Below are 25,876 nucleotides of genomic sequence, written 5' to 3'. Positions count from 1 at the left end.
TTTGTACAGGGCTGAATTAGTTGCAAAGCTTAACTTACAGTGGGAACAGTGGAAGGGTTTCTGTCCAGTGTGTGTTCGCTTATGCTGCTCTAGAGAATTAGATGATCCTAGCTTCTTGCCACACTGTGGGCATTGGTATCCTTTCTCTCCAGTGTGCACTTTGTTATGTAGCAAGAGTCCAGTCTTAAAAGCAAACCTTTTCCCGCACTCAGTACATTGGTGGGGCTTCTCTCCAGTATGTCTTAGCTGGTGACATCTTAAAGGAGATAAAAATCTGAAGTTTTTCCCCACAGTCAGTGCATTGGTAAGGTTTCTCCCCTGTGTGAATCCTCTGATGTATTCTGAGTAACTTAGCGGAGGAAAAGCTTCCCCCGCACAGCTCACAGTGGTGAGGCTTTTCTCCTGTGTGTATTCGTTTGTGTTCAAAGAGTGTTGAGGCTTGTTTGAAACTCTTCCCACACTCAGAGCAGTGGAACGGTCTCTCTCCAGTGTGAGTCCGCTGGTGAGCTTTTAAGCGTTGCGATGTAACAAATCTCTTCCCGCAATCAAAGCAGCAGTGTGGTTTTTCGTCGGTGTGTTTTATTCTCTCATGTATCCGTAAACCACTGGAGTCTTTAAATCTCTGCCCACATTCTGAGCACTGGTATGGTTTTTCTCCAGTGTGAATCCGCAGGTGTCCTTCCAGTGCCCTGGCAGTGGAGAGGCTAGCTCCACACTGGGAGCAGCAGTGAGGTTTCTCTCCTGTATGAATTATCTGGTGTCTTCTAAGGTCTGTTGAAGAAGTGTAACTCTTTCCACAGTCAGAGCAGCAGTGAGATTTCTTCCTTGTGGGTCTCTGCTGGTGTTTCTTGAGGTGTTCTGATCTGGAGAGACTTTTCTCTGCCTCCTCAGCATCAGCCTCCCAAGTTGACAAGCCCCTTCTACTGAGAGAGTGACGGTTAAGACTGCCCCCTGTGAAGCAAAGACAGACAGTTATGGTTCCTTATCGAAGACAGATTTAGGCCCAGCTTTTCACACTCTTGTAACCGAATTTAAGCATTTAAAATCTTCAATGTAAAATCGTATTAAATCTTCAAATTGTCAATGTATCCAAGGGTGTAGGGTTGTAATGATTCTACATCCTTAAATATATTGTACTTAGTGGTAATTAATGACATTCAGGGAGTGTCCCAAAATACATTTATATTAGAACATAAACCCACTTAGCTCCGGTGTTTTCCTGCAGTCGACCAGCCGCACAGACAGCCTCTTCAGACCAAGCAGTAAGGTGTTACCAGGAGAGGTACGTCCCGGGGACTCCGGGAGGGGTAGGGGGGAGGAGGGTTGGAGGGAGAGTGTTTCCTGTTAATCCAAAAAGAGAGGAGTGTTGTCAAGTAATTTAAAATACTCAAATCATTCCAATCCCGTTTAAAAAGGCAAACGTTAATAACCTCTTTGGGATAGGGGGCAGAATTTTCACTTTCACAACTCAAAAAGAGAGGAGGAGTGTTGGTACAAAACAATAATGATCTAAAACAAGTCTTCAACTATTAAACCTTTGTCCAGAAAACTGTTCCTCTGAGTTGTTCCTGATGTCCTATTTATAGTCTAGTGTTGCATTATGGGAACTGTCTCCATGTATAGTCTAGTGTTGCAATATGGGAACTGTGTCTCCATGTATAGTGAAGTGCTGCATTATGGGAACTGTGTCTCCATGTATATAGTCTAGTGTTGCATTATGGGAACTGTGTCTCCACATATAGTCTAGTGTTGCATTATGGGAACTGTGTCTCCATGTATAATCTAGTGTTGCATTATGGGAACTGCGTCTCCACGTATGGTCTAGTGTTGCATTATGGGAACTGTGTCTCCACGTATGGTCCAGTGTTGCAATATGGGAACTGTGTCTCCATGTATAGTCTAGTGTTGCATTATGGGAACTGTGTCTCCATGTATAGTCTAGTGTTGCATTATGGGAACTGTGTCTCCATGTATAGTCTAGTGTTGCATTATGGGAACTGTGTCTCCATGTATAGTCTAGTGCTGCATGAACTCAGGCCCAGAAGCTAGGATATAATTGGTAGCATAATTATAATATACTACAGTAGACCTATCTAACCAGACTAATTATAGTATACTACAGTAGACCTAACTAACCAGACTAATTATAGTATACTACAGTAGGTCTAACTAACCAGACTAATTATAGTATACTACAGTAGACCTAACTAACCAGACTAATTATAGTATACTACAGTAGACCTAACTAACCAGACTAATTATAGTATACTACAGTAGACCTAACTAACCAGACTAATTATAGTATACTACAGTAGACCTAACTAACCAGACTAATTATAGTATACTACAGTAGACCTAACTAACCAGACTAATTATAGTATACTACAGTAGACCTATCCATTCAGACTAATTATAGTATACTACAGTAGACCTAACTAACCAGACTAATTATAGTATACTACAGTAGACCTAACTAACCAGACTAATTATAGTATACTACAGTAGACCTATCCATTCAGACTAATTATAGTATACTACAGTAGACCTAACTAACCAGACTAATTATAGTATACTACTAACCAGACTAATTATAGTATACTACTAACCAGACTAATTATAGTATACTACAGTAGACCTAACTAACCAGACTAATTATAGTATACTACAGTAGACCTATCCATTCAGACTAATTATAGTATACTACAGTAGACCTAACTAACCAGACTATTTATAGTATACTACAGTAGACCTACCCATTCAGACTAATTATAGTATACTACAGTAGGCCTAACTAACCAGACTAATTATAGTATACTACAGTAGACCTAACTAACCAGACTAATTATAATATACTACAGTAGACCTAACTAACCAGACTAATTATAGTATACTACAGTAGACCTAACTAACCAGACTAATTGTAGTATACTATAGTAGACCTAACTAACCAGACTAATTATAGTATACTACAGTAGACCTAACTAACCAGACTAATTATAATATACTACAGTAGACCTAACTAACCAGACTAATTATAGTATACTACAGTAGACCTAACTAACCAGACTAATTATAGTATACTATAGTAGACCTAACTAACCAGACTAATTATAGTATACTATAGTAGACTTAACTAACCAGACTAATTATAGTATACTACAGTAGACCTAACTAACCAGACTAATTATAGTATACTACAGTAGACCTAACTAACCAGACTAATTATAGTATACTACAGTAGACCTATCCATTCAGACTAATTATAGTATACTACAGTAGACCTAACTAACCAGACTAAGTATAGTATACTACAGTAGACCTATCTAACCAGACTAATTATGGTATACTACAGTAGACCTAACTAACCAGACTAATTATAGTATACTACAGTAGACCTAACTAACCAGACTAATTATAGTATACTACAGTAGACCTAACTAACCAGACTAATTATAGTATACTACAGTAGACCTAACTAACCAGACTAATTATAGTATACTACAGTAGACCTAATTAACCAGACTAATTATAGTATACTATAGTAGACCTAACTAACCAGACTAATTATAGTATACTACAGTAGACCTAACTAACCAGACTAATTATAGTATACTACAGTAGACCTAACTAACCAGACTAATTATAGTATACTACAGTAGACCTAACTAACCAGACTAATTATAGTATACTACAGTAGACCTAACTAACCAGACTAATTATAGTATACTACAGTAGACCTATCCATTCAGACTAATTATAATATACTACAGTAGACCTAACTAACCAGACTAATTATAGTATACTACAGTAGACCTAACTAACCAGACTAATTATAGTATACTACAGTAGACCTAACTAACCAGACTAATTATAGTATACTACAGTAGACCTAACTAACCAGACTAATTATAGTATACTACAGTAGACCTATCTAACCAGACTAATTATAGTATACTACAGTAGACCTAACTAACCAGACGAATTATAGTATACTACAGTAGACCTAACTAACCAGACTAATTATAGTATACTACAGTAGACCTATCCATTCAGACTAATTATAGTATACTACAGTAGACCTATCCATTCCCATTATTGTGAACTTTGGTCTCCATCAAAATCAATATTTGTGGTGGATTAACATAACTAGATATTAGCAAATTCAAACTTCTTCCCTTCAATGTTCATGAATACATGTATTATATGCTCCTGATACATTTTATTTATCAGTCAAACTGGGGGAATTGTCAGCGTTACTGGTGTTGAAGTCAGCTCTCCGGTCGGTAGCTCGTTCAGGAAAATCCAAGGCTTTGCTGCGGCCTACTTTAGCAATCTTCCATTCAGCAATTCACGGCCATTATTACCGTTCCGGAAGAGCAACGAGATATTAAACTACGTAAACAATACTTAGTAAAGCGAAATTAATTAAACAATAAATGAAACTGTGCTATAAGTTAAATAAATGTGTCACCATCTGACGGAGCTCCGTGAAACGTGTTACGTCGTTCGTGGCCGCCGATGCGTTTTTATTTATATTTGACATGCGTCTTACTCACCTGATTCATTGTAGACACTCGTTTACGGTCGGTCGTTTGCAGAGTTCAGGCCAAGTGAAGCAGGTGAGATGTTTATCCCTAGTCTGCTGAATTGTAGATTATGGAGGTAGAGTTTATTCTAACCAGTGACTCTCTGCCTAAAGTCCCGAAAGAAAAGACCGACTCCCTGCCTTCACATCCGTTCCATTGAAAACATTTCCTTCACTTTACCATTCTGCTGGTCGCAGATCATGAAATGGCCGCAGAAAGGCGGATATGTTTTTCAAAATAAGAGTCGTCCTCCAATAACAAGCGAATTTATAGATTTTTGAAGCACTATATTGCAGTACAACTGTGCACAGCATTGCAACCGCATAGGAAGAAAAAAAACACAGATAATTTGATGCATTTTACAATTATTTCATTACACTGAACACAAATATTAATGTAACATGTGAAGTGTTGGTCGCATGTTTCATACGCACAAAAAAACGTATTTCTGTCGGGTTTTGTGCAGAAAGTTGTTTCCATCCCTGTTTGGAAGCATTTCTCCTTTCCATCCAGGTGTGGTTTATCAAAAAGCTGATTAAACATGCTTGGCCCCGGTGATATATTGGGCTGTACGCACTACCCTCTGTCAAATCTTTTCAGTCTCCTGAGGGGGAATAAGCATCGTCATGCCCTCTTCACAACTGTCATGGTGTGTGTGGACCATAATAGTTTGTTGGTGATGTGGACACCAAGGAACTTGTAGCTTTAAACCTGCTCCACTACAGCCCCGTCGATGAGAATGGGGGCGTGCTCAATCCTCCTTTTCCTGTAGTCCACAATCTGCTTTGTCTTGATCACGTTGAGGGAAAGGTTGTTGTCCACGCACCACACAGCCAGGTCTCTGACCTCCTCCTTATAGGCTGTCTCATCGTTGTCTGCGTTCAGGCCTACCACTGTTGTGTCATCTGAAAACTTGATGATGGGAGTCGTGCCTAGCCATGAGTGAACAGGGAGTACAGGAGGGGACGGAGCACATACACCCCTGAGGTGACCCCGTGTTGAGGATCAGTGTGGCAGATGTTTTTACCTACCCTTACCACCTGTCAGGAAGTCCAGGATCCAGTTCCAGAGGGAGGTGTTTAGTCCCAGGGTCTTTAGCTTAGCAATGAGCTTTGAGGGCACTATGTTGTTGAACGCTGAGCTGTAGTCAATGAATAGTATTCACACATCGGTGTTCCTTTTGTCCATGTGGGAAAGGGCAGTGTGGAGTGCAATCGAGATGGCATCATTTGTGGATTTGTTGGGGCGGTAGACAAATTGGAGTGGGTCTATGGTTTTTGGGATAATGGTATTGATGTGAGTCATTACCAGCCTTTCAAAGCACTTCATGGCTACAGACGTGAAATGCTACGGGTCGGTAGTCATTTAGGCAGGTTCTTAGTGTTCTTGGGCACAGGGACTATGGTGGTCTGCTTGAAACATGTTGGTATTACATACTCAGACAGGGAAATTGAAAATGTCAGTGAAGACACCTGCCAGTTGGTCAGAGTTCACAATTCGGAGTTCACAGCCTTGTGAATGTTGACCTGTTTAAAGGTCTTATATCTGCTGCGGACAGTGTGATCACACTGTCATCCAGAACAGCTGATGCTCTCATGCATGTTTCAGTGTTACTTGCCTCAAAGTGATCATAGAAGTAATTTAACTTGACTGGTAGGCTCATAGTCACTGGGCAGCTCACAGCTGTGCTTCCCTTTGTAGCCTGTAATGGTTTGCAGGCCCAGCCACATCCGATGAGCGTCGGAACAGGTGTAGTACGATTCCATCTTAGTCCTGTATTGACGCTTTGCCTGTTTGATGGTTCGTCGGAGGGCATAGCAGAATTTTTTTTATAAGCTTCCGGGTTAGAGTCCCACTCCTTGAAAGCAGCAGCTCTACCCTTTAGCTCAGTGCGGATGTTGCCTGTAATCCATGGCTTCTGGTTGGGGTATGTACGTACAGTCACTGTGGGGCTTCTAGTTGGGATGTGCATCTCAAAGCATTCTTAGCATAAATGACTACACATTTAGCGTAGAGTGTAGAGCTCAAAATCAACCTGATACCCTAAAATAAACTATTTCAAAATAAGATCTAAAACACTAAATCAATTACGGGCACAGTTGACCAACTCCCTCCCTTTCCCGGCACTCAAATCTTCTGGCATTTCTTCATGTTCTTCTTCAGATAGGTTCAGAGTTCAAAAGTGGATAGGCCATGATACTGTCCCAATGTCATCGTCTCCGCTGAGCCCCACCACAACTCCTACTAGGTCTTGTCCATTTGCCAACCAGTATACCAGCAATATGAGAGAAGTTTTGGAAACGGATCTCTCTCCATGCTCACTTCACGTGGACTCCTTTGGCACTCCTGAGAGGAAAGGGCAGTTGATAACTTCAACTGGACGCTGTACAACGGTTGCTGGGGCTCGGACTCAGGTCTCTCGATAGAAGTGGCGCAGGACAGGGACACAACACCTTTTCTTCAGCCGGGTTAGAGTTTGAGGTCCGTTTGGTCAAATGATCCCTTCCATCTAGATACATCTGTAGTCACCCTTCTCAAAAAGAGGACAGATCAGAACAACAGTTCAGTTCATTTCTGATTCAGGAAATCCAGACAAGCTGACTGACTGTTAATGACAAATTATTACTTAGGACCAATATTCTTAAAACACGTCAAAGAAAACACCACATTCTGTTGATACCACGTTTCTTCTAATTGGTTTATCCTCCCTTATAGTGTCAACCTGGTAGCAGAGCCACGGGGGTCAGGAGGTTATCGCGATCATCCAGCAGACCCAATCTGGGGAGATTTGTATCGAAACAAATAACAAAACAATACACCCCTTCATTACATTCCTACATATCACTTCTCACAGGGGTTTGAAAAAAAAATATTTTGAAGAATGCAGTCCAAGGGCATCGACTGTCTCTACCGGTCATCAGTCCATATGTGGATTGTAAAGGGTTTTCCTATTAGAACTAAGCAAGCTGCTAAAATGTAAAAACATAAAACAAACACTGGCTGCTATAACTTAAGAAAAACACAGGCGATAGTTGAAATTACAAATCAGAAAACTCACGATTTCAGTCAGTAACACAGACCCAATGCTAATGAAATGACAATTAAATCCTGCAAATAACCCTAACATAATGGTCTTTAGTCCTTAACATCTGGGCACAATAATAAACAAGACAATTGCCAGGTCATCAAAGTGTTCCTCCGCAGAGATTTCACACATGCGCAAAAGGGGATTTTAGCGGTCAACTGGGTGAATCATCGATTTGGAAACACGTCTTGCGAGGTCAATAAAAACGGATGGTTTCTCTTCCTTTATTACATCACGTCAGCTTCTATTACATCACGTCGGCTTCTATTACATCACGTCGGCTTCTATTACATCACGTCGGCTTCTATTACATCACGTCGGCTTCTATTACATCACATCGGCTCCGTAATGATTATTATCTTGATGAAAAACCCCTAAGTCAGGCTTTGTACTACTACCTTATGTAAGTCAGGCTTTGTACTACTAGTCAGGCTTTGTACGACTACGTTATGTAAGTCAGGCTTTGTACTACTAGTCAGGCTTTGTACGACTACGTTATGCAAGTCAGGCTTTGTACTACTAGTCAGGCTTTGTACTACTAGTCAAGCTTTGTACTACTACGTTATGCAAGTCAGGCTTTGTACTACTAGTCAGGCTTTGTACTACTAGTCAAGCTTTGTACTACTACGTTATGTAAGTCAGGCTTTGTACTACTACTACCTTATATAAGTCTAGTGGAAATTCCAACTTTAATTCGCTCGGATTTATTCAATAAATACAGCAACTCATCTCTTACTGCAAAAAAATACATTTTTCAGGCCTTTATGGGCCGTTCTCTATATGTATTACCTGGATGTAGAACATCACATAAGCGTTTAGACAGTCATCTAAAGCTTTTAACCTCTATCAAATTATCCTTAAAAAGGGACCGTTCTGAACCTCTCAGAATAATTTGTTCACCCCTGACGTGTTCAGGGTTGCATATTTTAACCTTACCTCTATCAAATTATCCTTAAAAAGGGACCGTTCTGAACCTCTCAGAATAATTTGTTCACCCCTGACGTATGAGTGTTCAGGGTTGCATATTATTAGTATTTCCATTAACAAATCTCTAGTAATCAATTATAATTTAAAAAAAAATTGTATCTATATTGTCACAGAATCAATACATAAATGTAGGAATTCTTAGTTACTCACATTCAGTGTGTTTCCAATGACTTCCCTTTATCCCTACGACTCAGCTCGACGAAATAGAAACTCAAACACATTTTTATTTTTTTGAGTTTTTGAGTCACTGTATATAGTATTATACACATTTCTATACTTTATCACAAACTTCAGATGACCGCGTATTTCCAAACTCGCACAACTCTCACATATCACAAACACAGGGAATAACACCTAAACAATAGTAACCTGTTACCTCATTTATCAAACATTTGATCAAAACATTACACATTATAATTTGAACTTCACCAAGCCGAGTTCTCTCTCTCTCTCTCTCGCAAGATCACCCACACACACTAGTCCTTCACTCCACATGAACCTCACCAGTCCTACTGTGATCAACTCAGTACCACGGATCTGGACTTAGGCTAATTAACAATCATGCCCAAGGATACCACATTTAAGAACACTTATCAATGGAGTCCTGCTAGTTTACGTCAGCTGTGGCCCTCTGAAGGAAGACCTCGCTCTGAGCGTAACCTCAACAGGGGCATTTCTTTTTTTTATAATTTCATCACTTATCGGACAGATAGTAACTGAGGTAGGCTTGGACCATGTCGGAGATCTGGCATCCACCCGCGCACGCTACCTCTCAGATCTTAGGCAACTGCTCAATAATGAGTATGGTTTTCCCTGAGATCCCACTTTCTGATTCCCTGGGCACAGTTTACCCAGATCTTCAGGAGCGGTCAACAGGTGTGAAGTTTCAGATCCTCGTCACCCCAAAAAATGTAAATGGACATTCATACCGAGAGAGATTGAAGTCATTTCTTCAAACAATCATCTTAATTTAATATTGATTAATTATTGCAATAATGAAAGACTAGTTCAGGCCCAACACTCTTGACTGTTGGGCAGAGCAGCCAAAACTTTACAGGCAATGCTTTTTCCACCCCTCCCCTGCAGATTGGGTCACCATAAGCCACTTTGGGTTTATCCTGTGGTCATCTGCACTGGGGGGGGGGTTGTTCTACTCCCCCAGGTTCTCCTCATCTGGGTTACATCTAACCACATCTTATCTATTGGATTTTAGGCTCCTCTCAGTTCACACAGATATTTAAAAAGAACATACAGTGGGGCAAAAATAGTATTTAGTCAGCCACCAGTTGTGCAAGTTCTCCCACTTAAAAAGATGAGAGGCCTGTAATTTTCATCATAGGTAGTGGTAGGGTGTCCCGCTGTATTTGCGCTGAACGTGGAATCTCAAGTCCACTGAACACTTGAAGCAGTAGTGAGGTTTCTCTCCTTTGTGTCTTTGCTGGTGTCCAGTCAGTTGACCCTTAGTGGTAAAACTCTTCTTACAATAAAAACAGTGGTAAGGCTTCTCTCGTGTGTGTTTTTTTTATAGGTTGCCTGAGAGAATAAAACTCTTCCCACAGTCAGAGCAGTGGTGAGGTTTCTCTGTGTGTCAGCTGGTGTCTAGTAAGGTGACCCTTCAAGGTGTAACTCTTGTCACACTCTTAGCAGCTGTACGGCCTCCCTCCTGTGTGGACTCTCTGGTGAATCTTTAAGGAATCAGATCTAGAAAAACTAAGTCCACAGGCTGTGCAGCAGTAAGGCTTCTATTTGGAGTGAGTTTGCTGGTGAGATTGAAAGTCACCCGACGTGACAAAACTCTTCCCACACTGATCACAGTGGTGCGGCTTCTTTCCTGTGTGCCTTCTCTTGTGGACTTTAAAAGCAAAGGCCTGGGAAAAACTCTTCCCACAGTCAGGGAAAGGGCATTGGTATGGCCTCTCTCCTGTGTGTCTTCGCTGGTGAATTCGCAAGGTTGCCATTGTGGAAAAGTTGTTCCCGCAGTCTGAGCAAGAGAACGGTTTCTCTCCCTTGTGACTACGCTCGTGTCCTTTGAGACTGTTGCCAAAGGAAGCTCTTGTCACAGTGGGAGCAGTGGTAAGGCTTCTCTCCAGTGTGAATAAGCTGGTGTTTCTTCAATGCACCTGGCGTTGTGCAGCTCGACTCACACTGAGAGCAATGGTACATCTTCTTCTCTGAATGTGTGAACTTGTGACTATTTAAAGAATCACGTCTTGAAAAGCTCTTCTTGCAGTCAGAGCACTGATAGGGTTTTGCTCCTGTGTGTATTCTTCGGTGTGTCCCAAGACTGGTTCTATGTGCAAACTTCTGCCCACATTCAGAGCACTCGTATGGTTTCTCTCCAGTGTGAATCCGCATGTGTTCTTCCAGTGCCCTGGCAGAGGAGAGACTAGCACCGCACTGGGAGCAGCAGTGAGGTTTATCTTCTGTGTGTCTGACCTCGTGTTCTTTCAGAGATCTGTTGTTAGTGAAACTCAGCTCGCACTTAGAGCAGTGGTAGGGCTTTTCTCCTGTGTGAATTTGCATGTGAATTTTCAGGTGATCCGACCGTCCAAAACTCCTCTGGCAAACATTGCAGCTGTGTGGCTTCTCGCCTGTGTGAATTCTCTGGTGTTTGTACAGGGCTGAATTAGTGGCAAAGCTTAACTTACAGTGGGAACAGTGGAAGGGTTTCTGTCCAGTGTGCGTTCGCTTATGCTGCTCTAGAGAATGAGATGATCCTAGCTTCTTGCCACACTGTGGGCATTGGTATCCTTTCTCTCCAGTGTGCACTATGTTATGTCGCAAGAGTCCAGTCTTAACAGCAAACCTTTTCCCGCACTCAGTACATTGGTGGGGCTTCTCTCCAGTATGTCTTAGCTGGTGACATCTTAAAGTACAAATCAGTCTGAAGCTTTTCCCACAGTCAGCACAATGGTAAGGTTTCTCCCCTGTGTGAATCCTATGATGTATTCTGAGTAACTTAGCGGAGGAAAAGCTTCCTCCGCACTGCTCACAGTGGTGAGGCTTTTCTCCTGTGTGTATTCGTTTGTGTTCAGACAGTGCCGAGGCTTCTGTGAAACTCTTCCCACACTCAGAGCAGTGGAACGGTCTCTCTCCAGTGTGAATCCGCCAGTGAGCTTTTAAGCTTTGAGATGTAGCAAATCTCTTCCCGCAGTCAGAGCAACAGTGTGGTTTTTCGCCGGTGTGTTTTATTCTCTCATGTACCCGTAAACCACTGGAGTATGTAAATCTCTGCCCACATTCTGAGCACTGGTACGGTTTTTCTCCAGTGTGAATCCGCATGTGTCCTTCCAGTGCACTGGCAGAGGAGAGGCTAGCTCCACACTGGGCGCAGCAGTGAGGTTTCTCTCCAGTATGAATTCTCTGGTGTCCTCTAAGGTTTACTTTAGAGGTGTAACTCTTTCCACAGTCAGAGCAGCAGTGAGGTTTCTTCCTCGTGGGTCTCAGCTGTTGTTTCTTGAGGTGTTCTGATCTTGAGACACTTTTCTCTGCCTCGACAGCATCATGATGTTTTGCCTGCCCAGATGACAAGCCCCTTCTACCGAGAGAGTGACGGTTAGGACTGTCCCCTGTGAAGAAAAGACAGACCGTTATGGTTCCTTCATATCGAAGCCAGATTTAGGCCCAGCTTTTCACACTCTTGTAACCGCAATGTAAAATCGCGTTAAATCTTCAAATTGTCAATGTATCCAAGGGTGTAGGGTTGTAATGATTCTACATTCCTAAATATATTGATTTATTAAATCTAGAATCTGCTTCGCAACAAAGCCTCCTTCACTCACGCCGCCAAACATACCCTCGTAAAACTGACTATCCTACCGGTCCTCGACGTCATTTACAAAATAGCTTCCAATACTCGACTCAGCAAACTGGATGCAGTCTATCACAGTGCCATCCGTTTTGTCACCAAAACCCCTTATACCACCCACCACTGCGACCTGTATGCTCTAGTCGGCTGGCCCTCGCTACATATTCATCGCCAGACCCACTGGCTCCAGGTCATCTATAAGTCTATGCTAGGTAAAGCTCCGCCTTAGCTCACTGGTCACCATAGCAACACTCATACCACAGCACGCGCTCCAGCAGGTATATCGCACTGGTAATCGCCAAAGCCAATAACTCCTTTGGCTGCCTTTCCTACCAGTTCTCTGCTGACAATGACTGAAACGAATTGCAAAAATCGAAGCTGGAGACTTATATGTTTATATGTCTTATATGCTGTCTCCAGCTTATATGTCTCTCACAAACTTTAAACATCAGCTATCCGAGCAGCTAACATAGCCCATCTGTAAACCCAATCTACCTACCTCATCTCCATATTGTTTATATTTACCTTTCTGCTCTTTTGCACACCAGTATTTCTACTTGCACATCATCATCTGCACATCTATCCCTCCAGTGTTAATTTGCTATATTGTAATTACTTCGCTACTATGGCCTGTTTATTGCCTTACCTCCTAACGCCATTTGCACTCACTGTATATAGACTTTTTTCCTATTGTGTTTTTGACTCTTGTTTATTCCATGTGTGTTGTTGTTTGTGTCGCACTGCTTTGCTTTATCTTGGCCATGTCGCAGTTGTAAACTAGCCAACCTGGTTAAATAAAGGTGATTTAAAAAATAATAATTGTACATCTTTTAAACAGATTGTATTTAGTGGCAATTAATGACATCCAGGGAGTGTCCCAAAATACATTTATATAACAGCATGAACCCACTTAGCTCCGGCGTTTTCCTGTAGTCGACCAGCAGCACAGACAACCTCTTCAGACCCAGCAGTAAGGTGTTACCAGGAGAGGTACGACCCGGGGACTCCGGGAGGGGTAGGGGGGAGGGGGGTTGGAGGGAGAGTGTTTCCTGTTACCCCAAAAAGAGAGGAGGAGTGTTGTCATATTGGTACAAAACAATAATCCCTCTCTTTAAATTCTTAAACAAAATTCTGGCGACTAACATATATATATATATATATATATATATATATAAAAATGAAAATTTAGGCAAAAAGGCGAACTCAGATCCTTCATTCATTAAATCAGATGGCTAAGTCCACACAAAACCCACTGATATCTCCAAGTAGTTGGGAGGAGCTGGCAACACGTGCAAACTTGGACATGATAGCAACAAATTCTGAAACTACACAAAAAATGAATAACTGACCAAATTATGAAAGCATTGTAATTTTAAATTCAGTAAAGTGAGAGGTGAAGCAACTATTGTTTATCAACAACGACAAGCCACCCGGGTCTGAAAACTTGGATGGAAAATGAAAATGAATGAGGATCATAGTGCCACTCCTATTAGCCATCCCTTCAGTCTAAGCATAGAGGAAAGTGTTCACCCTCAGGTCTGGAGGGAAGTAAACGTCATTCCGATACCTGAGAACAGCAACGCATCCACTACAGGCTCAAACAGCCGACCAATCAGCCTGCTACCAACCCTTAGTAAACTTCTGTTTTTTTTTTTTTTGTTTTTTTTTGACCAGATGCCATTTCACAGATTAAAAAAATTAACAACTGACTTTCTTACAGGGAGGGGGGCATTCAACATGTACAGCACTGACACAAGTGACTGATGATTGGCTGAAACAAATTGACGATAAGAAGCTTGTGGGAGCCGTTATATTAGACTTTAGTGCAGCTTTTGCCATTATCAATCATAATCTGCTGCCGGGAAAAAGCTGTTATGGCTTCCCTGCTATATTGTGGATCGAGAGTTCTGTCTAACAGAACACAGAGAGTGTTCTTTAATGGAATTCCCTCGCCAACATAATCCAGGTGGAATTCCCCAGGGCAGTTGTCTAGGCCCCTTTGAAAAAAACGGTCTTTACTAATGACCTGCCACTGGCTCTGAGTAAAGACTGTGTGTCTATGTATGACAACACTACACACGTCCTCTACCAACGGGAATTGAAATCGCTGCTACACTTTTTTTTTAAAAATTTTGGATAAATAGCGTGCCCAATTTTAACTTCCTGCTACTCATGGCAAGAATATAAGATATGCATATCATTCATAGATGTGGATAGAAAACACTCTAAAGTTTCTAGAACTGTTTGAATCATGTCTGTGGGTATTACAGAACTTATGTAGCAGGCAAAACCCCGAGGACTAACTGTTCAGAATTATTTTTTCCCCCTCTCTCTGTTCCCTGAGTTGTCATTGCCAAGGGATATTTCTTAGGAACCTGTTTTAGTTCCTACCGCTTCCACTGGATGTCACCAGTCTTTGGAATTTGGTTGAGGTTATTCCTTTGTGCAATGAAGAAGTAGGCCAACTAGGAACTGGGTACACTGTTGAGAGTTGCGCAAGACGTGAAAAGTATCGCTGGTTTGTTTTCATTCCTGTATTGAACACAGAAAGACCCGTCTACAATTTGATCGATTATTAACGTTTAAAAATACCGAAAGTTGTATTACAAAAGTAGTTTGAAATATTTTGGCAAAGTTCATAGGCAACTTTTGAAATATTTTGTAGTGACGTTGCGTAAGCTGTTTTTTCTGGATCAAACGTGCTTTATAAAATTGACATTTTGGATATATATGGACGGAATTAATCGAACAAAAGGACCATTTGTGATGTTTATGGGACATATTGGAGTGCCAACAAAAGAAGCCCGTCAAAAGTAATGCATGTTTTAAATTTTATTTCAGCATTTTGTGTAGCGCCTGCAGGGTTGAAATATGATAACCCCTTTGTTTACTGCTGGTGCTATCATCAGTTAACCTCTTGAAGCTAGGGGGCACTATTTTTATGTTTGGAAAAATAACGTTCCCAAAGTAAACGGCCTATTTCTCAGCACCAGGTGCTAGAATATGCATATAATCCACAGATTAGGATAGAAAACACTCCAAAGTTTCCAAAACTGTCAAAATATTGTCTGTGAGTATAACAGAACTGATATTGCAGGCGAAAGCCTGAGAAAAATCCAATCAGGAAGTGACTCTTATCTTGAAACCCCTGTATTCCTATGCATCCCTATTGACCATTGAAAGGGATATCAACCAGATTCCTTTTTCTGTGGCTTCCCTAAGGTGTCAGCCTTTAGACATAGTTTCAGGCTTTTATTTTGAAGAATGAGCGTGAGCGACCACATTGCGTAAGCGGACAGGTGGGGGCTCTGAGTGATTTGTGCGCAAAAGAGAGAGGCGGCCATTGTTACTCCCGGTCCTAGTGAAAAGCCAACTGTCCCGGTTGATATATTATCGAATAGATATTTGAAAAACTGCGTTGTCGTGACCGCTCTTTACCTGATGCTAGGTGTACTTATTGTTTTGCTCTGCTATCGATAAACTTATACAAACGCTTGTATTGCTTTCGTTGTTAAGCATAATTTCAAAATCTGAGACAACAGGGTGATTAACAAAAGGCTAAGCTGTGTTTCGCTATATTTCACTTGTGATTTCTATTCTATTTATTATTTGACTGTTGACTGTTGCGCTATGCTATTCAGCGTTGCTGATGACAAATATACCGGATTCGGTATAACGCAATCAACAAGGTAGGTCGTACAGACCCTAGTTATGTTGCATCTGGACTGCTGTCCAGTCATGTGGTCAGGTGCCACAAAGAGGAACTTAAAGTTACAATTGACTCAGAACAGAGCAGCACGGCTGGCCCTTAAATGTACACGGAGAGCTAACAATGATATGCATGTCAATTTCTCCTGGCTCAAAGTAGAGGAGAGATGCATCACTGCTTGTATTTGTGAGAGGTGTTGACAAGCTGAATGCACGAGCTGTCTGTTTGAACTACTGGCACACATCTCAGACACCTAATCATACTAGAGGTCGACCAACTATGATTTTTCAACGTCGATACCGATTATTGGAGGACCCAAAAAGGCCAATACCGATTAAATCGTCCGATTATTATTTATTTATTTGTAATAATGACAATTACAACAATAATTACAACAATACTGAATGAACACTTATTTTAACTTAATATAATACATCAATAAAATCAATTTAGCCTCAAATAAATAATGAAACATGTTCAATTTGGTTTCAATAATGCAAAAGCACAGTGTTGGAGAAGAAAGTAAAAGTGCAATATGTGCCATGTAAAAAAGCTAACATTTAAGTTCCTTGCTCAGAACATGAGAACATATGAAAGCTGGTGGTTCCTTTTAACATGAGACTTCAACATTCCAAGGTAAGAGGTTTTAGGCTGTAATTAATATAGTATTTATAGGACTATTTCTCTCTATATAATTTATTTCATATACGTTTGATTATTGGATGTTCTTATAGGCACTTTAGTATTGCCAGTGTAACAGTATAGCTTCCGTCCCTCTCCTCGCTCCTACCTGGGCTCGAACCAGGAACACATATAGGACTATTCGGAATCGAATGCTGTGCATTGAGCTGTTTATGCCTACCACCGCTCAGTCAGACTGCTCTATCAAATAAAAAATCATAGACTTAATTATAACATAATAACACACTGAAATACGAGCCTTAGGTCATTAATAATTAATAATCGATTCCTGAAATAATAATTTCGAAAACACAGCGTTTATTATTTCAGTGAAATATGGAACCGTTCCGTATTTTATCTAACGGGTGGCATCCCTAAGTCTAAATATTGCTGTTACATTGTACAACCTTCAATGTTATGACACTCTAGACCCAAACTTTTTTGCAGACTCGATAGCCTTGGTTTCTCAAATGATTGCCATGCCTGGTTTACCAACAACTTCTCTGATAGAGTTCAGTGTGTCAAATCGGGGGGCCTGTTCTTTGGACGTCTGGCAGTCTCTATGGGGGTGCCACAGGGTTCAATTCTCGGGCTGACTCTCTTCTCTGTATACATCAATGATGTCGCTCTTGCTGCTGGTGATTCTCTGATCCACCTCTACGCAGACGACACCATTCTGTATACTTCTGGCCCCTCTTTGGACACTGTTAAATAACCTCCAGATGAGCTTCAATGCCATACAACTCTCCTTCAGTGGCCTCCAACTGCTCTTAAACACAAGTAAAACTAAATGCAAAACATACCCTCGTAAAATTGACCATCCTACCGATCCTCGACTTCGGTTATGTCATCTATAAAATAGCCTCCAACACTCTACTCAACCAATTGGATGCAGTCTATCACAGTGCCATCCGTTTTGTCACCAAAGACCCATACACTACCCACCATTGCAACCTGTACGCTCTCGTTGGTTGGCCCTCGCTTCATACTCGTCGCCAAACCCAATGGCTACAGGTTATCTACAAGTCTCTGCTAGGTAAAGCCCCGCCTTAAATCAGCTCACTGGTCGCCATAGCAGCACGCGCTTCAGCAGGTATATCTCACTGGTCACCCCCAAAGCCAATTCCTCCTTTGGTCGTCTTTCCTTCCAGTTCTCTGCTGCCAATGACTGGAACGAACTGCAAAATCTCTGAAGCTGGAGACTCATATCTCCCTCACTAGCTTTAAGCACCAGATGTCAGAGCAGCTCACAGATCACTGCACCTGTGCACAGCCCATCTGTAAACAGCCCATCAATCTACCTCATCCCCATACTGTATTTATTTATCTTGCTCCTTTGCACCCCAGTATCTCTACTTGCACATTCATCTTCTGAACATCTACCATTCCAGGGTTTAATTGCTATATTGTAATTACTTCACCACCATGGCCTATTTATTTCCTTAACTTACCTCATTTGCACTCACTGTATATAGACTTTTTGTTTTCTTTTGTTCTACTGTATGTTTGTTTACTCCATGTGTAACTCTGTGTTGTTGTATGTGTCACATTGCTATGCTTTATCTTGGCCAGGTCGCAGTTGTAAATGAGAACTTGTTCTCAACTTGCCTACCTGGTTAAATAAAGGTGAAATATTTTTTTTAATTATTTTTTTAAATGCCATAATTGCGTAAAATTCTGGCAAATTAGTTCGCAGCATATACCAATGAATGCAAGAGAAGTGACATTTCACCTGGTTAATATTGCCTGCTGACCTGGATTTATTTTAGCTAAATATGCAGGTTTAAAAATATATATTTCTGTGTATTGATTTTAAGAAAGGCATTGATACTTATTTTCCACCATAATTTGCAAATAAATTCAAAAATGTGATTTTCAAAAAAAAAACATCTTCTCATTTTGTCTGTCATAGTTGAAGTGTACGTATGATGAAAATTACAGGCCTCTCCCATCTTTTTAAGTGGGAGAACTTGCACAATTGGTGGCTGACTAAATACTTCTTTGCCCCACTGTATAGTATAATACAGTAGGTCTAACTAACCAGACTAATTCTAGTATACTACAGTAGACCTAACTAACCAGACTAATTATAGTATACTACAGTAGACCGATCCATTCAGACTAATTATAGTATACTACAGTAGACCTATCCATTCAGACTAAGTATAGTATACTACAGTAGACCTATCCATTCAGACTAATTATAGTATACTACAGTAGACCTAACTAACCAGACTAATTATAGTATACTACAGTGGACCTAACTAACCAGACTAATTATAGTATACTACAGTAGACCTAACTAACCAGACTAATGATAGTATACTACAGTAGACCTATCCATTCAGACTAATTATAGTATACTACAGTAGACCTAACTAACCAGACTAATTATAGTATACTACAGTAGACCTAACTAACCAGACTAATTATAGTATACTACAGTAGACCTAACTAACCAGACTAATTATAGTATACTACAGTAGACCTAACTAACCAGACTAATTATAGTATACTACAGTAGACCTATCCATTCAGACTAATTATAGTATACTACAGTAGGTCTAACTAACCAGACTAATTATAGTATACTACAGTAGACCTAACTAACCAGACTAATTATAGTATACTACAGTAGACCTAACTAACCAGACTAATTATAGTATACTACAGTAGACCTATCCATTCAGACTAATTATAATATACTACAGTAGACCTAACTAACCAGACTAATTATAGTATACTACAGTAGACCTATCTAACCAGACTAATTATAGTATACTACAGTAGACCTATCCATTCAGACTAATTATAGTATACTACAGTAGACCTAACTAACCAGACTAATTATAGTATACTACAGTAGGCCAAACTAACCAGACTAATTATAGTATACTACAGTAGACCTAACTAACCAGACTAATTATAGTATACTACAGTAGACCTATCCATTCAGACTATTTATAGTATACTACAGTAGACCTATCTAACCAGACTAATGATAGTATACTACAGTAGACCTATCTAACCAGACTAATTATAGTATACTACAGTAGACCTAACTAACCAGACTAATTATAGTATACTACAGTAGACCTATCCATTCAGACTAATTATAGTATACTACAGTAGACCTAACTAAGCAGACTGTCCAACAAATACAAGAAGAAGCAATTCCTATGTCAAGTCGCGTTTACAACAATTATATATTTTATTTAAATGTTATGAAGAGAAGAGAGATGAAAAACATTGATTCTGATATTCTGCCAACCAATATGCCCGGATCTGCAGACCAAATTAACTTAACTGTTGGCCGCAGCAAAACCTTGGATTTTCCTAAACGAGCTACCGACTGGAGACCTGGACATATGTCTGCTCCTGAAAGACCTTGATTCTGATATTGTGCAGACCAAATTAACCTTAACCGTGTCAGGAGCAGACAAATATGCCCGGCTCTCCGGTCGGTAGCTCGTTCAGGAAAATCCAAGGCTTTGCTGCGGCCTACTTTAGCAATCTTCCACTCAGCAATTCACGGCCATTATTACCGTTCGGGAAGAGCAACGAGATATTAAACCACGTAAACAATACTTAGTAAAGCGAAATTAATTAAACAATAAATGAAACTGTGCTATAAGTTAAATAAATGTGTCACCACCCGACGGAGATCCGTGAAACGTGTTACCACGTTCGTGGCCGCCGAGGTGTTTTTATTTATATTTTACAAGCGTCTTACTCACCTGAGTCATTGTAGACACTCGTTTACGGTCGGTCGTTTGCAGAGTTCAGACCAAGTGAACCAGATGAGATGTTTATCCCTAGTCTGTTGAATTGTAGATTATGGAGGTAACGTTATATTCTAACCAGTGACTCTCTGCCTAAAGTCCCGAAAGAAAAGACAGACTCCGCCTTCACATCCGTTCCATTGAAAACATTTCCTTCACTTTACCATTCTGCTGGTCGCAGATCATGAAATGGCCGCAGAAAAGGCGGATATGTTTTTCAAAATAAGAGTCGTCCTCCAATAACAAGCGAATTTATAGATTTTTGAAGCACTATATTACAGTACAACTGTGCACAGCATTGAAACCGCATAGGGAGGAAAAAAACACAGATCTTTTGATGCATTTTTAAATTGCATGTTATTACACTGAACACAAATATTAATGCAACATGTAAAGTGTTAGTCCCATGTTTCATACCACCGAAATGCTTATTTATTTACATCCCTGTTAGGGAGCATTTATCTTTTGCCAAAATAATCCATCCAGGTGTTTTTTTTTTTAAACAGCATGATCATTACACAGGTGCACCTTGTGCCGAGGACAATAATAAAAGGCTGCTCTAAAATGTGTAGTTTTGTCACACAACATGATGCCACAGATGTATCAAGTTTTGAGAGAACCTGCAACTGGCATGCTGTCTGCAGGAATGTCCACCAGAGCTGTGGCTTGATAATTTAATGTTAATTTCTCTACCATAACCTACCTCCAACATCATTTGAGTGTATTTGGCAGTACGTCCAACCGGCCTCACAACCACAGACCATCCTAGGATATATGGTATATTCTAGAATTCGTCCATGTTGTCATAATGATAGTTTAACCAGGTTTCTAGGATATATAGTATGTTCTAGAATTCATCCATGATGTCATAATGATAGTTTAACCAGGTTTCTAGGATATATGGGATATTCTAGAATTCATCCATGAGGTCATAATGACAGTTTAACCAGGTTTCTAGGATATATAGTATATTCTAGAATTCATCCTCACCGCTGCTCCCTCCCCTCAGACTGACTTTTAGATGCCATCAGTCCAGTAATAATTTATAAAAAATAAAATAATAAAAGTAGTCAAGTAATACAACAAATTATCTATTACCAGTTTGATCATATACCTCAAATATCAAAATATAATGTCAAAATGGTCTGAGAAGAACAACATTGGCAGGACAATTCAAGCAGAGCCAATACGCAGTGTCAATGTATTGGGTCTTTAGCCCACTGCACAAACCTCATTGATACAGAACTGTTTTTAATTGGTTAATGTTGCATAGGCTTACGTTTAAAAACTAAATCTGAGTGGTAGGTCTTAGCTTGCATTTTGACTGGGGAAAGAGAGGTTTGTGACCACATATGCTCTCTCTAATTCTCTCTTTCTTTCTCTCTCTCTCTCGGAGGACCTGAGCCCTAGGACCATGCCCCAGGAATACCTGACCACTGTACTAAGTAAATGACCTTGATAACAGCATTTTCAGGATGTTAAATGTAACAACAATATTTTTTTTCTCCAAAAAACAATCTATTAGTATGGTTTTTGAACACTATAAATTTGCTTGCATCATGATCAGAGCTCTATAATAACAGATAATGGCATGTTTATAGGCTGAGCAGGGCTCTGTAATAATAGATAATGGCATGTTTATAGGCTGAGCAGAGCTCTATCATAATGATAATGTTTATAGGCTGAGCAGAGCTCTATCATAATGATAATGTTTATAGGCTGAGCAGAGATCTATCATAATGATAATGTTTATAGGCTGAGCAGAGCTCTATAATAATAGATAATGGCATGTTTATAGGCTGAGCAGAGCTCTGTAATAATAGATCATGTCTTGTTTACAGGCTGAGCAGAGCTCTATAATAATAGATAATGTCATGTTTATAGGCTGATCAGAGCTCTCTAATAATAGATAATGTCATGTTTATAGGCTGATCAGAGCTCTATAATAATAGATAATGTCATGTTTATAGGCTGAGCAGAGCTCTCTAATAATAGATAATGTCATGTTTATAGGCTGATCAGAGCTCTATAATAATAGATGTCATGTTTACAGGTTGAGCAGAGCTCTATAATAATATATAATGGCATGTTGAGGCTGATCAGAGCTCTATAATAATAGATGTCATGTTTATAGGCTGAGCATAGCTCTATTATAATAGATAATGTCATGTTTATAGGCTGAGCAGAGCTCTATAATAATAGATAATGGCATGTTGAGGCTGATCAGAGCTCTATAATAATAGATGTCATGTTTACAGGTTGAGCAGAGCTCTATAATAATATATAATGGCATGTTGAGGCTGATCAGAGCTCTATAATAATAGATGTCATGTTTACAGGCTGAGCAGAGCTCTATAATAATAGATAATGTCATGTTTACAGGCTGAGCAGAGCTCTATAATAATAGATAATGTCATGGTTACAGGCTGAGCAGAGCTCTATAATAATAGATAATGTAATGTATTTAATCTGAGCAGAGCTCCATATTAATAGATAGTTTATTCATAGGTTTCATTGGATCCATAGTTAAAAAGGGATAGCCCCCTTTTTTGAAATTTTAGCCTAAAAAGACATTCCCAAATCTGACTGCCTGTAGCTCAGGACCTGAAGCAAGGATATGCATATTATTGGTACCATTTGAAAGGAAAGACTATGAAGTTTGTGGAAATGTGAATTGAATGTAGGAGAATAAAACACAATAGATCTGGTAGAGGAAAATACAAAGAAAAAAAACATTTTTTTCTACCACCATCTTTGAAATGCAACAGAAAGGTCCCACATCACTCTGGATGTAGTTCCAGCCATCACTCTGGATGTAGTTCCAGCCATCACTCTGGATGTAGTTCTAGCCATCACTCTGGATGTAGTTCCAGCCATCACTCTGGATGTAGTTCCAGCCATCACTCTGGATGTAGTTCTAGCCATCACTCTGGATGTAGTTCTAGCCATCACTCTGGATGTAGTTCTAGCCATCACTCTGGATGTAGTTCCAGCCATCACTCTGGATGTAGTTCTAGCCATCACTCTGGATGTAGTTCCAGCCATCACTCTGGATGTAGTTCCAGCCATCACTCTGGATGTAGTTCCAGCCATCACTCTGGATGTAGTTCCAGCCATCACTCTGGAAGTAGTTCCAGCCATCACTCTGGATGTAGTTCTAGCCATCACTCTGGATGTAGTTTTAGCCATCACTCTGGATGTAGTTCCAGCCATCACTCTGGATGTAGTTCTAGCCATCACTCTGGATGTAGTTCTAGCCATCACTCTGGATGTAGTTCTAGCCATCACTCTGGATGTAGTTCTAGCCATCACTCTGGATGTAGTTCTAGCCATCACTCTGGATGTAGTTCCAGCCATCACTCTGGATGTAGTTCCAGCCATCACTCTGGATGTAGTTCTAGCCATCACTCTGGTCGTAGTTCTAGCCATCACTCTGGATGTAGTTCTAGCCATCACTCTGGATGTAGTTCTAGCCATCACTCTGGATGTAGTTCTAGCCATCACTCTGGATGTAGTTCTAGCCATCACTCTGGATGTAGTTCTAGCCATCACTCTGGATGTAGTTCTAGCCATCACTCTGGATGTAGTTCCAGCCATCACTCTGGATGTAGTTCCAGCCATCACTCTGGATGTAGTTCCAGCCATCACTCTGGATGTAGTTCCAGCCATCACTCTGGATGTAGTTCCAGCCATCACTCTGGATGTAGTTCCAGCCATCACTCTGGATGTAGTTCCAGCCATCACTCTGGATGTAGTTCCAGCCATCACTCTGGATGTAGTTCTAGCCATCACTCTGGATGTAGTTCCAGCCATCACTCTGGATGTAGTTCTAGCCATCACTCTGGATGTAGTTCTAGCCATCACTCTGGATGTAGTTCCAGCCATCACTCTGGATGTAGTTCCAGCCATCACTCTGGATGTAGTTCTAGCCATCACTCTGGTCGTAGTTCTAGACATCACTCTGGATGTAGTTCTAGCCATCACTCTGGATGTAGTTCTAGCCATCACTCTGGATGTAGTTCCAGCCATCACTCTGGTCGTAGTTCCAGCCATCACTCTGGATGTAGTTCTAGCCATCACTCTGGATGTAGTTCTAGCCATCACTCTGGATGTAGTTCTAGCCATCACTCTGGATGTAGTTCTAGCCATCACTCTGGTCGTAGTTCTAGCCATCACTCTGGATGTAGTTCTAGCCATCACTCTGGATGTAGTTCTAGCCATCACTCTGGATGTAGTTCTAGCCATCACTCTGGATGTAGTTCTAGCCATCACTCTGGTCGTAGTTCTAGCCATCACTCTGGATGTAGTTCTAGCCATCACTCTGGATGTAGTTCTAGCCATCACTCTGGATGTAGTTCCAGCCATCACTCTGGATGTAGTTCTAGCCATCACTCTGGATGTAGTTCTAGCCATCACTCTGGATGTAGTTCTAGCCATCACTCTGGATGTAGTTCTAGCCATCACTCTGGTCGTAGTTCTAGCCATCACTCTGGATGTAGTTCCAGCCATCACTCTGGTCGTAGTTCCAGCCATCACTCTGGATGTAGTTCTAGCCATCACTCTGGATGTAGTTCTAGCCATCACTCTGGATGTAGTTCCAGCCATCACTCTGGATGTAGTTCTAGCCATCACTCTGGATGTAGTTCTAGCCATCACTCTGGATGTAGTTCTAGCCATCACTCTGGATGTAGTTCTAGCCATCACTCTGGATGTAGTTCTAGCCATCACTCTGGATGTAGTTCCAGCCATCACTCTGGATGTAGTTCCAGCCATCACTCTGGATGTAGTTCTAGCCATCACTCTGGTCGTAGTTCTAGACATCACTCTGGATGTAGTTCTAGCCATCACTCTGGATGTAGTTCTAGCCATCACTCTGGATGTAGTTCCAGCCATCACTCTGGTCGTAGTTCCAGCCATCACTCTGGATGTAGTTCTAGCCATCACTCTGGATGTAGTTCTAGCCATCACTCTGGATGTAGTTCTAGCCATCACTCTGGATGTAGTTCTAGCCATCACTCTGGTCGTAGTTCTAGCCATCACTCTGGATGTAGTTCTAGCCATCACTCTGGATGTAGTTCTAGCCATCACTCTGGATGTAGTTCTAGCCATCACTCTGGATGTAGTTCTAGCCATCACTCTGGTCGTAGTTCTAGCCATCACTCTGGATGTAGTTCTAGCCATCACTCTGGATGTAGTTCTAGCCATCACTCTGGATGTAGTTCTAGCCATCACTCTGGA

The 25,876-nt window shown here is 40.8% G+C and overlaps 1 protein-coding gene across 4 annotated transcripts; it reads right to left on the bottom strand.

Moving 5' to 3' along the window:
- Window positions 1–20,939, bottom strand: LOC118938404 (gastrula zinc finger protein XlCGF7.1-like). Of its 4 annotated transcripts, XR_005035697.1 has the most exons (4): window positions 20,594–20,939; window positions 13,377–13,515; window positions 1,203–1,341; window positions 1–951 (listed from the first exon to the last, which is right to left on the bottom strand). XR_005035697.1 is itself a non-coding variant. In XM_036942238.1 (3 exons), exons 1-3 carry the CDS (start codon window positions 20,600–20,602, stop codon window positions 209–211), a joined length of 891 nt encoding a protein of 296 aa, XP_036798133.1. In that variant the 5' UTR covers window positions 20,603–20,834; the 3' UTR covers window positions 1–208. The 4 variants fall into 4 exon arrangements, 3 of the variants coding, with proteins under 3 accessions (XP_036798133.1, XP_036798132.1, XP_036798131.1); XM_036942238.1 differs by lacking the exon at window positions 13,377–13,515 and having other exon boundaries at window positions 20,594–20,834; XM_036942237.1 differs by lacking the exons at window positions 13,377–13,515; window positions 20,594–20,939 and adding an exon at window positions 4,557–5,222.
- Window positions 20,940–25,876: the final 4,937 nt, after the last annotated feature.

The sequence above is a fragment of the Oncorhynchus mykiss genome, chromosome 13 (assembly GCF_013265735.2).
Source record: "Oncorhynchus mykiss isolate Arlee chromosome 13, USDA_OmykA_1.1, whole genome shotgun sequence".
NCBI classification, from domain to species: Eukaryota; Metazoa; Chordata; class Actinopteri; order Salmoniformes; family Salmonidae; genus Oncorhynchus; species Oncorhynchus mykiss.
Note: the sequence above shows the minus strand (reverse complement) of the source record. Positions and strands in the feature narration are given on the sequence as shown.